This window comes from Capra hircus, chromosome 20 (assembly GCF_001704415.2).
Source record: "Capra hircus breed San Clemente chromosome 20, ASM170441v1, whole genome shotgun sequence".
In the NCBI taxonomy this organism is placed as follows: domain Eukaryota; kingdom Metazoa; phylum Chordata; class Mammalia; order Artiodactyla; family Bovidae; genus Capra; species Capra hircus.
This window is the reverse complement of record NC_030827.1, coordinates 22391322-22406185: the sequence shown is the minus strand read 5'-3', so window position 1 is coordinate 22406185 and position 14864 is coordinate 22391322. Positions and strand designations below refer to the sequence as shown.

Here is a 14864-nt window from a genome sequence, read left to right as displayed (position 1 = left end):
CTGCTTTGGCAGGCCAATTCTTTGCCACTAGTGCCACCTGGAAACTTCCACTCTTAATCTTTTTCTAATCCATCCTCTAACAACTATGCCTACAAAATCTTCTTTTTGAACAGCAGTATGGCATAGCGTCATGAACATTAGTTTGGAGTCAAAATGGAGTGAACTCATAATTTACCACCCCAACTGGAATACTTGAATAATTTCCTAGTTAAACTGGGACTAGCCTAGGCCATCTGAATGTATGGTCAAAATCAGAGAGAACTTGATTCAAATTCCCATTCTCCAGTGTGCTGGCAGTGTAACTTTAGGACTCTTAAATTTTAGCTTCCTCACCTACCAAATAATGAAAATATTTATCTCTCAGGTTTGAAATAGAAACCTCTAACCATAATGTCTAGTGCATTGTAGGAAAGTTGAATATAGTGGCCATCGTTATTCCTTAAATGCCGCTTTATTCCCCAGCTCAGAAACCTTTAGAGGTTTCTGTTTCTTCAACAGCATTTCCTAAAGCATATTCTGTGGAAGTCTGGACGGGTTATGAGAAGTTCCCTGAAGAAAGAGTCTGTGTTCAGTTAAAATTTGGTAAGCACAGAGTCACATGAGGTTAAATGGGTCTGTTCACTGAAAGGCTTCTAGGAACCTTCACAAGTTAATATACATTAGGAATCTAATCATAGCATAAGATGCATTATCTCCCAGCTTTATCTTACCATGGTCTGTTTTTCATGTTAGCATCTTGAGGGACCCAGAATCCTACAGAATACTATAGAATAAAGACCAGCATGCTGTAGAATAAAGATTACTGCTTTCTTCTTACTGTTCTCCAGCATAAAGCTTCAGACATACTTAACTGTTTGGTATACCGCCTTACTATCCAGTTGTTCATTACCAAGTTCAGATGGTGTCCCAGTGTATTTGTGAGCTCCTAGAGTATAGGGGCTCTGAATGAAACTGTATTCTGATTCCTCTACAGTTACTTAGTGTGCCAGACACCGTGGGGGCAGATACGGTTCCTGCCCTTAGAGCTCTCCTTTCCCTCTCTCTCCTTCCTCTTGCCCTTCTTTGTTTTCTCTTCTCTCTCCCCACATATAGTTTTTTGCCGAACCATTTGAAAGTTGTGTGTAGGCATCATGACATTTCACTTCCAATACTCTCACAGGTATCTCTTAAGAACAGATATATTATTCTGTATAACCACAATGCAATCAGCAAGCTCTGAAAATTTAGCATTAATAACAATATTATTATGTACTATAAAGTCCATATTAAAATATCCCCAGTTGTCCCAACTGTGTCCTTTACAGCTAAACCACAGACTTTACTCAGATTTCATCGGGTTTTCCATTAATGTCTTTTCTCTCTTCTAGGATCCAATCCACAATCTCACATGTCATTTAGTTATCATGCCCCCTTAATCTCTTCCCATCTGGGACAGTCCCTCAATCTTTCCTTGTCTTTTGTAGACCTTGACACTTTTGAAGTGTATTGGCCAGTTATTTTGAAGAATGTCCCTCAGTTTGGTTTTATCTGGTATTTTCTCATGATCACATTATGAGTTTTTTGTAAGAACACCAGAGGTGATATGCCCTTCTCAGTGCATCAGTCTCAGGGGGTACATCACATCAGTGTGTCTTATAGTTGGTGATGCCATCATCCTTCATCACTTGCTTAAGGTGATGTCTACTGGGTGCTGTGAATTCACTCTTAGGAAGTGTCTTGGGGCAGATACTTTGAGACTATGTAAATACTCTGTGTCTAGCCACAGAGTTTAGCATTTGTTAGTGAATCTTGCCTACAGCAATCATTACTGTAGTGTCCCAATGATGATCTTCTATTTCCCATATTCCTTCTGTATTATTTAACTCTTTTATGAAGAAGAGCTGTATTTTCTCATGTATATATTTAGTCAGTTTTTTATTTCTGTCACCATAGACTTACGGGTATTTATTTTTTTCTTTGGGTTATAATCCAGTACTGTCAATCATTTACTTTGTTGCCCAAGTCATTCCAGCTTTAGCCATTGGGGACTCTTTCTTTTTTTTTGTTTTTTTTTTTTGGGGGGGGGGGGACTCTTTCATATTGGCTCCTTTTCTCATTTTCTTTTTAAAATAACTATTTTGAAATTAATTCAGACATTTTAAAAATACAAAAATAGTTAAGAGTTCCCTATTTAATTATTCCGTTTTTTATTTGTATCAACTCATGGATTCTTACTTATGGGTCATAATCTATTCCTGTCATTATTTTATTTCTCAAAATGTCTCAGATTAAGCCATTGTCTCTGATGCTTTTTAAGTGTAGTTAAACTAACCTTCAGTCTTTTTCCCCCAGAAAACGTTGAGAGCCATGCTAGTATATACTCCTTGCCACAGTCTGGCAGAAAGAATCAAACTGCAGAGACTTCTCCGGCCAGTTGTAGACACCATCCTAGTCAAGTGTGCAGACGTCAATAGGTAAGGCCCTTTTAATGAACTGAGTCAAACCCTCTTGTCCTAAAAGCCTAGCACGGAGCCTCACACCTGCTGAGTGTAGGATACATGCTTATTAAATGAGGCCTTGAATATTGTTTTCTAATGTGAGATTTGAAATTAACATGTAACGTTTAAAGCTCTTAAGGACTAGAAAAAAGAACTAATGGCAGGTAAAAAACAGGATAACAAACTGCATGGATCTCCACATTATTGTGATTCTCTTTTATTTTAAAGTAATATTCTTAAAACTGAAATCCAGTTGATAAGAATAGCTGATACATGAGGTATAATCTCATTTTAGAGAATGAGTTACACAGGATAGGAACCAATAAGATTATTACACATGGTTTGTATTATCAGGACCAAAAAAAAAGATTTTAAAAAAATTTCATAATTTTCTTTGTGATGGAATTTTACTCTATGACAGTTTGTGTCAAATAACAATAATTCTGTGTCAATATCCTTAAAAATCAGCAAGGGACAGAACAGCCCTAATTGGAGGTATAAAAATACAAAGTAGAGAAATGAGGTATGGTGATAAGGAACATGACAAGGTATGCTTTATTAGACCACTGGTTCTTTCTCTCTCTCCTTTTTTTCCCCTTTCCATAAAGTGGGAGGAAAAGACCATTTTTTATACAAAAAGCATAGCCACAGTCAATACATTTGGCAGTTCTAATCTCTTCCTAGCCCAGCAGATCCCAGGTGGTTAGGAGGATTGACTCCCTTAGTTTGCCCCTGCAATTACCTCCTTTTGGAGCTCTTCCAGGCCAACTCTCTTCCTCCCTGAATCACACGACATAGTCTGTAGAGGGTCTCAAATTTTAAGCAGTTAACTTTGACTTGTTTGTCATCTCCTGAAGTCTGTCTTTCGCCTCCATTGTCTCTCTGCACAAGACTGCACATTATAAGAATTAGAGGTTTTCTTGTTGCTCAGAGAGAATACTATAAATATCTGAGAAAAATTAACATATTTGTAAAATGCGTAGAAAAATCATTTCAGTTTTTAATACTATATAGATTTGGGGTGTTTTTTTAACCCTGAGAATTTCAGTGCTTTTATAGCAATTGTTTTGTTGTCCACTCTGATATTCTAAAGTTCGGTTGCTTGTGTGATCACTTGAATGACTGAACATTATAAGGACTATGGTAAAGAGATTTTTTGATATTTAGAAGTCACTTTGGCTATATAAAAAGAATATAAAGTTTTAGATGGGAAGATTTTGTTTTTAATTTAACAATTCTTAGTGAAAATCCAGAAATCAAAATGTTAGAATCTTCTTTCTCATTTTAACAATATATGATAATGAAAATAAGCCTTTTATATGGTTTGGTATTTAAATTAATGCTTGCTGTGTAAGAACCAGTAGTGAAGATTCTGTGTTTAACATAGAAGATAAGGTAAAATTTATGAAATTAGAACTAATAATAAATATTATGACTTATAGTGACATCAATAATGCAATTTTAGTGATAGTCCTGAAAAACATTTTTTCCCCACCTTTTCACATGGCGTTACATTACTACTGTCCTTTTAATATATATTTTATCCAAGACTCAAGTTTGATGTTGCTTCCTTTCATTTTTAGTCGCACAAGTCAGCTGTCTATATCAACGCTATTGGAATTGTGCAAAGGCCAAGCAGGAGAGTTGGCAGTTGGCAGAGAAATACTTAAAGCTGGTAATAACTTTTCACTTAAAATTAATATAGCATATTTTATCATTTTCCTTAGACAGTCTAATCTTATCTCTAACATGGCTGTTGCAGGATTTTGAAGTAATTTTATAAATTGACTTGGTCAGCTAACATTAAAAATAGGAATAAATATGAAAGATAAATTCTTGAAATTAATATAATTCAGAATATTTTTATTAAACTTAATTTGATCATATTTTTAGGTTTTAATATCACTTTTTCAGTTATTTTTGCTTTCCTTTTTGTAGGATCCATTGGTATTGGTGGTGTTGATTATGTCTTAAATTGTATTCTTGGAAACCAAACTGAATCAAACAACTGGCAAGAACTCCTGGGCCGTCTTTGTCTCATAGATAGACTGCTGTTGGAATTTCCTGCTGAATTTTACCCTCATATTGTCAGTACTGATATTTCACAAGCTGAGCCTGTTGAAGTCAGGTAATTTTTCTTCTGAAAATGTATTTCTTTTCCTCTTCTTACCTAACCCATCCCATCCCCACCCATACCTGTCCAAGAAGAACACATTTTAGATTAATGAAAGACTCAGAAACTACAGAGCATATATAGGTTACTAATACTTTAATATTTGATTGACAAACACCTAAAATCTAGGCTATTTAAAATATATAGATATTTTATACTGAAGCAGTTTTTTTTTAATGTAAAAGCTGTAAATTAGTACCATTTTCTTTATTTCTATATATATTTGCAGTAATTTTAACTTGTTTCATAATTGAATGTGCTTTTTCTTTCAGGTATAAGAAGCTGCTGTCCCTCCTGACCTTTGCTTTGCAGTCCATTGATAATTCCCACTCAATGGTTGGTAAACTCTCCCGAAGGATATATTTGAGTTCTGCAAGAATGGTTACTGCAGTACCCCATGTATTTTCAAAACTGTTAGAAATGCTGAATGTTTCCAGTTCCACTCATTTTACCAGGATGCGGCGGCGTTTGATGGCTATTGCAGACGAGGTGGAAATTGCTGAGGCCATTCAGCTGGGCTTAGAAGACACTTTGGATGGTCGACATGACCGCTTTTTGCAGGCATCTGCCCCTAACAGCTATCCAGAAGCCATGGACAATAGTTCCTTTGAACGCACGGACCATTTAGAGAAAACTGGAAAAGGATTGTGTGCTACAAAGTTGAGTGCCAGTTCAGAGGACATTTCTGACCGACTGGCCGGCATTTCAGTAGGACTTCCTAGTTCAACAACAATGGAGCAACCAAAGCCAATGGTTCAAACAAAGGGCAGACCCCACAGTCAGTGTCTGAACGCCTCTCCTGTATCTCCTCATTCCCAGTTAATGTTCCCAGCCTTGTCAACCCCTTCTTCATCAGCCCCATCTGTGCCACCTGGTGCCGGGACAGATCTCTCTAAGCAGAGACCTCAGGGGTTTGTTCTCTGCAAAATGCCTTCTGCGTCTCCTCAAACACAGCGCAAGTTTTCTCTACAGTTCCAGAGAAACTGTTCTGAAAACAAAGACTCAGATAAACTTTCCCCAATTTTCACTCAGTCAAGACCCCTACCCTCCAGTAATATACACAGGCCAAAGCCATCTCGACCTACCCCAAGTAATACAAGTAAACAGGGAGATGCCTCAAAAAATAGCATGACACTTGATTTGAACAGTAGTTCCAAATGTGATGACAGCTTTGGCAGTAGCAGCAATAGCAGTAATGCTGTTATACCCAGTGACGAGACAGTGTTCACCCCAGTAGAAGAGAAATGCAGATTAGATGTCAACACAGAGCTCAACTCCAGTATCGAGGACCTTCTTGAAGCATCTATGCCTTCGAGTGACACAACAGTAACTTTTAAGTCAGAAGTTGCTGTGCTCTCTCCTGAAAAAGATGAAAATGATGATACCTACAAAGACGATGTGAATCATAATCAAAAGTGCAAAGAAAAGATGGAAGCTGAAGAAGAAGAAGCTTTAGCAATTGCCATGGCAATGTCAGCATCTCAGGATGCCCTCCCCATAGTTCCTCAACTGCAGGTTGAAAATGGAGAAGATATCATCATTATTCAACAAGATGTAAGTACGGAGTCTTTTAAGTGGTTAGAGTTTCCTTGGACCATGCAGTAAAATAAATCTAGTTCAGAAATATGGCTTCTGAGTTAACTCTAAGAAGCAGATTTTTCACACAGAATTAACTGTACAACAATTTTTGTGTCACTGCTTGAACAGAAATACTTGTTGCCTATTTCAGAGGTGCTTCTGGTTGATTCTACAGTGGTGAATCACTTATGCATTTGACATTGGTTACCAACACTGTCCTTTCAGAGGTCAAGTTTATAGGTGATTTGGGAAGCCAGACTAAACAAGAGTAATATTTTGCCAAGCTAATTTCACAAACTCATACTCTTAACAGTAAAAAGATTGCTTTTGTTTATTATGTAGACACCAGAGACTCTACCAGGACATACCAAAGCAAAACAGCCTTATAGAGAAGACAGTGAATGGCTGAAAGGTCAGCAGATAGGCCTTGGCGCCTTCTCTTCTTGTTATCAGGCTCAAGATGTGGGAACTGGAACTTTAATGGCTGTTAAACAGGTAAATGTCTAGTGAGCTTATAAATGATTAAAATTATAAAAATGAGTAAAATGAAAAAGGCTATATCCCCATGTGTATATAATTTAGTTCTTTAAGTTTTCATAAACCTAAATTTCAAAAGTAGATGTTGCCAGGGCACCAGAAGCATCATGAGTCTGAAAGTTGAAGCATGATTACCATAAGGCGCAGTATCCAGATGCGCCTTAGCAAGGTTGTGTTTCTTACTGTGCTTTTTCATATGTATTAGAGGCATGGTTTTATACTCCCTTCAGCCAAGTTACTGGTGCAGTGACACCTTGGGATTTCTGCCGTTCACTCTTTATAATGAGCATGCTTATCAGTATATAACAAGTCAGGTTTTCATTTCCAAGTCATGTTGGTTCTTATGATTGGTCTTTTCTCATTTTTCAGTCTGTCTTCAGACAGTTTTGAAAGAGTGGCTGTGCCCAGCCTTTTATCAAATCTCCTGATATGTGACTGCTGCTTAAGATAGAGTCTTACTATCTTAGAAGACTTTGACTTGGTTTTTTTTTTTTTTTAAGTATATACATTGTATCCATGAACATAATAAATGCAATCTCCTATTGATATATAAGCTAATTTGGGTTTGTCCATTTTAGATCAGATTGTTAATGAAAAATTATAAATGAAAACTCATCAGGCTTCAGAACTTTATATAAGTGTTTATTGAAACAGGTGACATATGTCAGGAATACGTCTTCTGAGCAAGAAGAAGTAGTAGAAGCATTAAGAGAAGAGATAAGAATGATGAGCCATCTGAATCACCCAAACATCATCAGGATGTTGGGAGCCACCTGCGAGAAGAGCAATTATAATCTCTTCATTGAATGGATGGCAGGTATGTTCTTGTTTTAAATCAGAAAAGAGTAATACATAGATTTAACTTTTGCTTGATTTAAATTTAGGAAAAACAGTTTAATGAACACTTATTTTATTTAATAGTTTAGGTTTCTAAATGCAAATTGCCCTAACATAGTACAGTTGTATAAACTGTAAATATTTTGTCTTTCATTTAAATATAAATTCATTACCTTTTAAACTTTTACAGTGTGTCTTTTAAAATGATTGTGTGCCATTGTTTTATAGGAATAATTGTTCAAACCTTCTATGATAAGATCCATATAGTCCAGTTGGCCATCTTTAATTGGATAGATTTATGAGATATTTTAACATAACTATAAAAATGAAATGAAGATACAGCTTTTAAAACTTACAAGTATACTAGCACTGAAGCGTAAAGTTGAACCTTGTCATCTGCTTTAACAAACAGAGTTTTATTCTATATTACACAGCACAATACAGTAAAATATATACAGTAAAATAAATGACTTGGGGTGTAATGAATACATAAGTGCTCGGTTCAACTTCTTAGATCTTCTGAGTTTGAAGAGTGTATTTCTATTTACAAATCAGTTCTTTACTATATTCTCTGATGTTGGTTGTAGGTGGTTGATGGTTGTATGTGTGTTGACTATAAATACTTCTAGAAGAGGCTTACTGAGTTTGTAACTTGTTGTCCCAGGTCATAGATGGTAAATAGTGAGATAGGAAGCCTAATTCTGGGTTCTTCTGTCTCCTCCCATTCTTTTCACTTATTTCACTGTTGACTTAAGTATTTAAGAAGGGCATTTTGTGTATCTTGGTCAAAAAGAGAGGTGAATTGTACATATGAGAAATAGTTCCATCCAAAATTGTTAACTTTTAAAGGTTTCTGAAATCTTGACTTTCCAGAAAACCAGTTCATGTGGATTCCATGAAAAGGTCTCCTAATTGATAGACTTTAAGATTACCGGAATGTGTTAGTTTTTAAATCAGTTTCACTTCTGATGCAGATGATAAATATTTCAAATGTGAATGTGAGCTCATGGATTGCAAGCTTATATAATCAAAGTATGTAATAAACCATTTAATTTTGGCTTAAATTTATGATTAATTATTATTATTACATGTTTAGGGGGCTCTGTGGCTCATTTGCTCAGTAAATATGGAGCCTTCAAGGAGTCAGTAGTTATTAACTATACTGAACAATTACTTCGTGGCCTTTCATATCTCCATGAAAACCAGATCATTCACAGAGATGTCAAAGGTAAGAATTCTTTTCATTACTATCTGCTTATTACCAATAAGCAGAAAACAAATGTCATTTTAAAACTTGGACCCTTGTTGATAGTTTCTAACTTGAGCTCCACTATGGGATTTTTTTCTCCAACTCTCTCCTGAGTACTCAAATTTCTCCTAAGTAAATTAGAATTACTAGAAGTGAAAAGAACTTTCAGGATAATATATCCTGCCTTCCTTAAGCTGTGACTTTTACAGTTTTAACGGCTAACTCGGTTTGCCACCATTTGATTCCCCCATTTGGTCTCATGATATACTGCTTCTCCAAAGGTTTCTGTTCTTGGTTTTATTTAAAATAACTGGGATATTATAAACTTCTTTTAAGAAAGCGCCTCTCAAATCTGTTGCAGTTTGGTTTATTAAAATCAACTTTGGGGAATTCCCTGGCAATACAGTGGTTAGAACTTCATGCTTTCACTGCCAGGGCCTGGGTTCAATCTGTAGATGGGGAACCGAGATCTTGTAAGCTGGGTGGCATGGCCAAAAAATAAAAGCAGCTTGGCTTTATGACATGAATGCCCTTGTATAACAATAATTCTTTATTAAGCTATAATTATGAAATTACAGTATAAAGTCTGAATTGGTCTATCTAGGTCAGTATGTTTAAACAGAACTTTGTCTTAAAAGTGTAAACTGCACTAAAAATTTAACTCTGTGGAAAGATTTTGTTAGGAATCATTATATTAAAGGCTTAACACTAAAGTTTCACAAAATCTCTGCTTTTATTCCTAATGCCTTGATGCTTTGCCCCATTGTCCCTCTGAGGCTTTGGATTTTGTTTATTTTACATTGCAGAGAACTATGTACCTTACTAATGAAGTGAACTGGGAAGGAGAGTAGATTTCTCTGATATGAGGTCTTTCTTTTGTCATTGTCCTATTTCATCAGCATTTTGCTGAGTCTTTAATCTGTTGTTTTTAACGTGGAAGGTTATTTGCTGTTTCTGTTGGCAGGTGCCAATTTGCTCATTGACAGCACAGGTCAGAGACTGAGAATTGCTGATTTTGGAGCTGCAGCCAGGCTGGCGTCAAAAGGAACCGGTGCAGGAGAGTTTCAGGGACAGTTATTGGGGACAATTGCATTTATGGCTCCTGAGGTGAGAAGCAACTCTGAATGTGATGAAAGAAAATATCTTGGAGCTCTGTGTGGCAGCGTTACACCAAATAATTTTGCAGTGTTATCCTGTATATGCTTACTAACTGGAAGTCCACAGCCTTAAAACTACGGTTTTGATAATATCCTTGATTTTCAGGCCCTTAATCCCTGCCTTTCCATAGCCTTTAGGCAAATCTATTAAAACCTATTTCTAACAAAGAATTACTGGATAATTTATAGTAGTTGTTTTCTGGCAAACCTAAAGTACATACAAAATAACTGTGTTCTGAACCCGGTCTCTTCCGTTGTGTTCAGAGCTCTTCATGTTCATACGCAGTGATTACTCGTTGTCCTCTTGAGTTTACTAAGTGTACTGAGGCAGCTTTGAAATTCTGACATGACTCTGCTTCAGAAGCCCACAGTTCTCCAAAACATATTTGTGCCACATGGGAAATTAAGCATATTAATAAAATCACAGATAGTCTGAATTGCTCTTTGTACCCCCGTTGTTCTCTGAAGTAGAAAAACTAGAACCCATAAAGAAAGAATGGCTTTCTCTTTTTCTAGTGAGTCATATTTCCAAGTTAACTCTGCTTTATTTTAGGTCCTCAGAGGCCAGCAGTATGGTCGGAGCTGTGATGTATGGAGTGTTGGCTGTGCTATTATAGAAATGGCTTGTGCTAAACCACCTTGGAATGCAGAGAAACACTCCAATCATCTTGCTTTGATATTTAAGGTAATCGTGAGATAAAAATGACTTCTTTCTGCTAAAGTTGGCAACAGGCAAATTTTCATGGATTCTTCACTATCAATCTAACATGAAAGCATATCTTCAATAAGTGTATGTGTATCTAGGAGTTGATATGGTGCAGTGAACGTTGGCAGCCTCAACAGCAGTTCTCATGCTTTATAAAGTCACTGTGAACACTGAATTAGCAGATACTGAATCATTGCTCCTGGGTGAAATATGTGCCTACATACACACACACACACACCTCAAAACTTTTAAATTAAAATACTGGAAGCTCTTTATGTATTGTACTGTTACAATTCGTAAATGTATTATTTTCTGTATTTAAAAAGTTCATACCTGAGGCGGAGGCCAAGACTGTTCTACCTTTCTGACAACTCTCAAATTAACTGTTTCCACCAGAGAGTAATGTAATGATTGAGTTTTTAGCGTTTGAGTTAGACCTGTGCTTGTTTAAAAGCTTGGGCTTTGGAGCTGTACAGACCTGGTTCCATCCTTTAATAGCCATGTGAGTAGGAAAATTATTCTGTCTGCCCTCTGTTTCCTTGTTTACAAAATGGGTGTAATAATAACACCTACCTTATGAATTATTCATGTCACCATATAAGAATAAACAGAATTACCTCTGGGGCTGAGTAAAGCACTTAAACCACAATCACCTCTGTTGCTGAGTGGCTAGTGTAAGTCCTCCGAGCTGACCGCCAGCACCTCTCACCTGCTGTAACCTCATTCCTCCCCATGCTTCAGGTCTCCCCATTCTTGGAAAATTTCCTCAGTCACCTGGGGAGAAAAAATCAGTGCAGTTGTGTTTCTGATGTAGTCAATTGACTGGCCAGGTTTAGTCTTACTCTGAATAGCTCTCTGTGCTAAAAAAAAAAAAAAAAAAAAAAACCACAGAAAATGTGCAGTGAAGCAAAGAGGACAAACCATTTTGGAGAATATGAGGAAAGCAGAATTGAGTGAGTGAATACCTGCCTAATCATTTTGATGCACCCTGGTCTTGTTCATTTGAGACCATAAAGAGGACTGCAGCTCCCATCTCATCTCATCAGGAAGTATTTGGTCAGATTCATGAGTTTTACCATAGACACCTTGTTAGGAAAAAGTCCACCCACTTGTTTTAATTCCTCTTTATAGGATGCACAGGTATCCTATACAGATACCTGTATAGAAATACTCGTACTTGTTATCTATACAGAAGTACAGTACTTCTGTATCAAAAACTCTAGCTCTGAGCGCTTTAACACTAGTGCTTTCTCTCACAGATTGCCAGTGCAACTACTGCTCCATCCATTCCTTCACATTTGTCTCCTGGTTTACGAGATGTGGCTCTTCGTTGTTTAGAACTTCAACCTCAGGACAGACCTCCATCGAGAGAGCTACTGAAGCATCCAGTCTTCCGTACTACGTGGTAGCCAGTTATACAAATAAACTGTTACAGAGACAGGATGCTCAACAAGAGGAAAGAACTTTTGTGGGGAACCACTTTGATGATCTGCTGGCCTTCATGCCACTGAACAACTATGAACAAGATCAGTGGGGAACCCTTACCTAAGTATGTGATTGACAAATCATGATTTGTACCTAAGCTTAGTATGCAAAAGTCCACAATTTGTGCAGAAACTGTAAACCGTGCCTTTCAAAGAACTGGCCCTTAGTAAACAGGAAAGCAGTGAAGTCTGCATGACTAATTAACAGAGCTTAATTTTTTGGAGCACTTTTTCAGCAATATTAGCAGCTGAGGGGCTCAGGATCTGTTTTAATGTTTTAATTCTTCCATTTCATATCGTGATCACAAGCAGGGGGTTCTGCAGTTCTGTTCTTTTTTGTCACTGGCTATCACAGTCAGTATCTGCCTCTTTTAGGTCAGAATATGCTATAAGTAGCAGTAAATAAATATATTTTTGAAAAGTTGACAACTTCTTTATGACCCACAATTGACTTTTTTTTTTTTTTAAATGCCTGGGCAGTTGTGGTTCATTGTGCATTTTACTGTTGGCCCATTCATTTCGTTTTTGGAAATTATGGTTCTATACTTTCATTTCACCTTCATTTTTGTTTAATATTCAGGGAAAGGTGACCTTTTCAAACCACACACAAAAAAGGTAGAACTAGATGTGAACTAGAGTTTATTAAATATCTTGCTGTTGCAAGAGTTTTTTAAAATACAGACTTAAAAACTTTGTTTTTAAAATTGGAATATGATAAAATACTACCTTCATTGAGTCAGTCACTGCTCTTCTCATGCAGGTTAAATATAAATTAAGTGAAAATCAAATGTTCTCTGTGATGCAGCTCACAACCAAGATCAAGATGACCTTGAAATGTATTTGAACTTTATGTTTCTTTAGTAGGAAACTTCACACCATTTAGGTCTTACTCTGTATGTAATCATCCATCATCACCACTGATAATGTTAACTGCTATTTTCCTTCCACCATGTATCACCTCTTTACAGTAGGCCTGGCTGAGAGATACCTAAAGAAAAATTAATTTAATTATGCAACTACAAACAAGTGTTTCCAAACAATAAATTTGCTTCAAACTTGGAAAATATGTTCAGAAAGAAAAGTGACATTGAAATTTCATTTACGCAGTAATTTGTTGGATTTTGCACAGTTCTCTAATGTTTTTTATCTGAACTGAATTCAGATGCATGGAATCCTGAAGGAAAATGGCAGCTCCTTTACCCTTTTTCTGTGAGTTTTTTAAATCAAGTACTGATTTAAGTATTTAATACAACTTTTTGAGATGTTAAGTTTTAACTCTTCAGAAGCCAGTTGAATTGTTGCAGAGTTAAATAGAATTGGTTATTCTCAAAGACTCAGGATAAACTAAATAAGCTATATAGAGAGTACATTTTAAATGTACAACACAAATTGGAAGTAAAATAAGTTACAAGATAAGTTTACAGGGCAGTCTTTTTTAATATAAATGAATGTGTTTCTTAGTGAAATTTTACATTCCTTTGGTTGGAAGATTGGCAATATTTGAAGAGTTAAAAATAGTACTGAAATGTGAAGTTTGGTAGCTCTAAATGTGTTGTGTTTCCTTTTTTTTTTTTTGACTACTTTAGAATTTTCACAGTTCTAATCAGATTGTTTCCAGGTCTCTCGTGTGCAAGCTTTAAAGGATGCACTCTTGCCATTTTATGTACTGGAAGGTCATTGGTCAGATTAATACTGTGTCTGACAGAGATGTAAACTGTATAAACTGAGGAACCTCAGCTAATCAGTATTACTTTGTAGACCACCATGCCCACCACATTTCAAACTCAAACTGCCTCTAGATGTCAGAATCCATTGTTTGAGTTTGTTTGCAGTTCCCTCAGCTTGCTGGTAATTGTGGTGTTTTGTTTTTTTGTTTTGTTTTCAATGCAAATGTGATGTAATATTCTTATTTTCTTTGGATCAAAGCTGGACTGAAAATTGTAATGTGTAATTATTTTTGTGTTCTTAATGTTATTTGGTACTCAAGTTGTAAATAACGTCTACTGCTGTTTATCCCAGTTTCTACTACCTCAGGTGTCCTATAGATTTTTCTTCTACCAAAGTTCACTTTCACAATGAAATTATATTTGCTGTATGACTATGATTCCTAAGACTTCCAGGGCTTAAGGGCTAACTTCTATTAGCACCTTACTGTGTAAGCAAATGTTACAAAAAAAGAATCTCTGGGTTAAGAAAATTTGGCTTAAATGTATTCTTTGTTATTTTAAATATATCAAAGATATTTTAATTAAAATTTTTACCCCATTGAACCAATTTTATAGTATTTGTACCTATTTTGGTGTTTTGTCTTTATAGTAAATAAAAGTTTTTGAACAAAGGTTGTTACTTTTATTTTGGAATAATTCCATTCTTAAAAAAGAGTCCTAAGAACACCACAAAGCACTCCCACATACCATTCACTCTCAAAAGCCTCACCCACTTAGGTTTTGCCAGCAGTCTAGTTATATCCTCTATAACAAAAGGATCCAAACCAAGATCAGCTTTGTTCTTAGTTGTGTTTCTTGAGTCTCAGTCAATCCAGAACGAGTCCTTCTTCCTTGACCTTCACACCTTAATTTATTGTTTTATAAAAGTAATTCCGTTTCCATTCAGTGCTTCCGCATGCTTCGGTTCAGAGTGAGCATCTGTGACAAGAATATCTCAGA

The 14864-nt window shown here is 36.2% G+C and overlaps 1 protein-coding gene across 2 annotated transcripts in view; it reads left to right on the top strand.

Annotated features, from left to right (window-relative positions):
- The window catches only part of MAP3K1 (mitogen-activated protein kinase kinase kinase 1), a 74487-nt gene extending 59950 nt beyond the window's left edge, over positions 1-14537 (top strand). For both annotated transcript variants that reach the window (XM_018065623.1, XM_005694690.3), the window contains exons 11-20: positions 2332-2453; positions 4061-4152; positions 4416-4605; positions 4923-6204; positions 6571-6723; positions 7420-7582; positions 8699-8830; positions 9816-9958; positions 10562-10693; positions 11974-14537. In XM_018065623.1, coding sequence (XP_017921112.1) covers positions 2332-2453; positions 4061-4152; positions 4416-4605; positions 4923-6204; positions 6571-6723; positions 7420-7582; positions 8699-8830; positions 9816-9958; positions 10562-10693; positions 11974-12123 — 2559 coding nt within the window. In that variant the 3' untranslated portion in view covers positions 12124-14537. The remainder of the gene's footprint in view (positions 1-2331; positions 2454-4060; positions 4153-4415; positions 4606-4922; positions 6205-6570; positions 6724-7419; positions 7583-8698; positions 8831-9815; positions 9959-10561; positions 10694-11973) is intronic.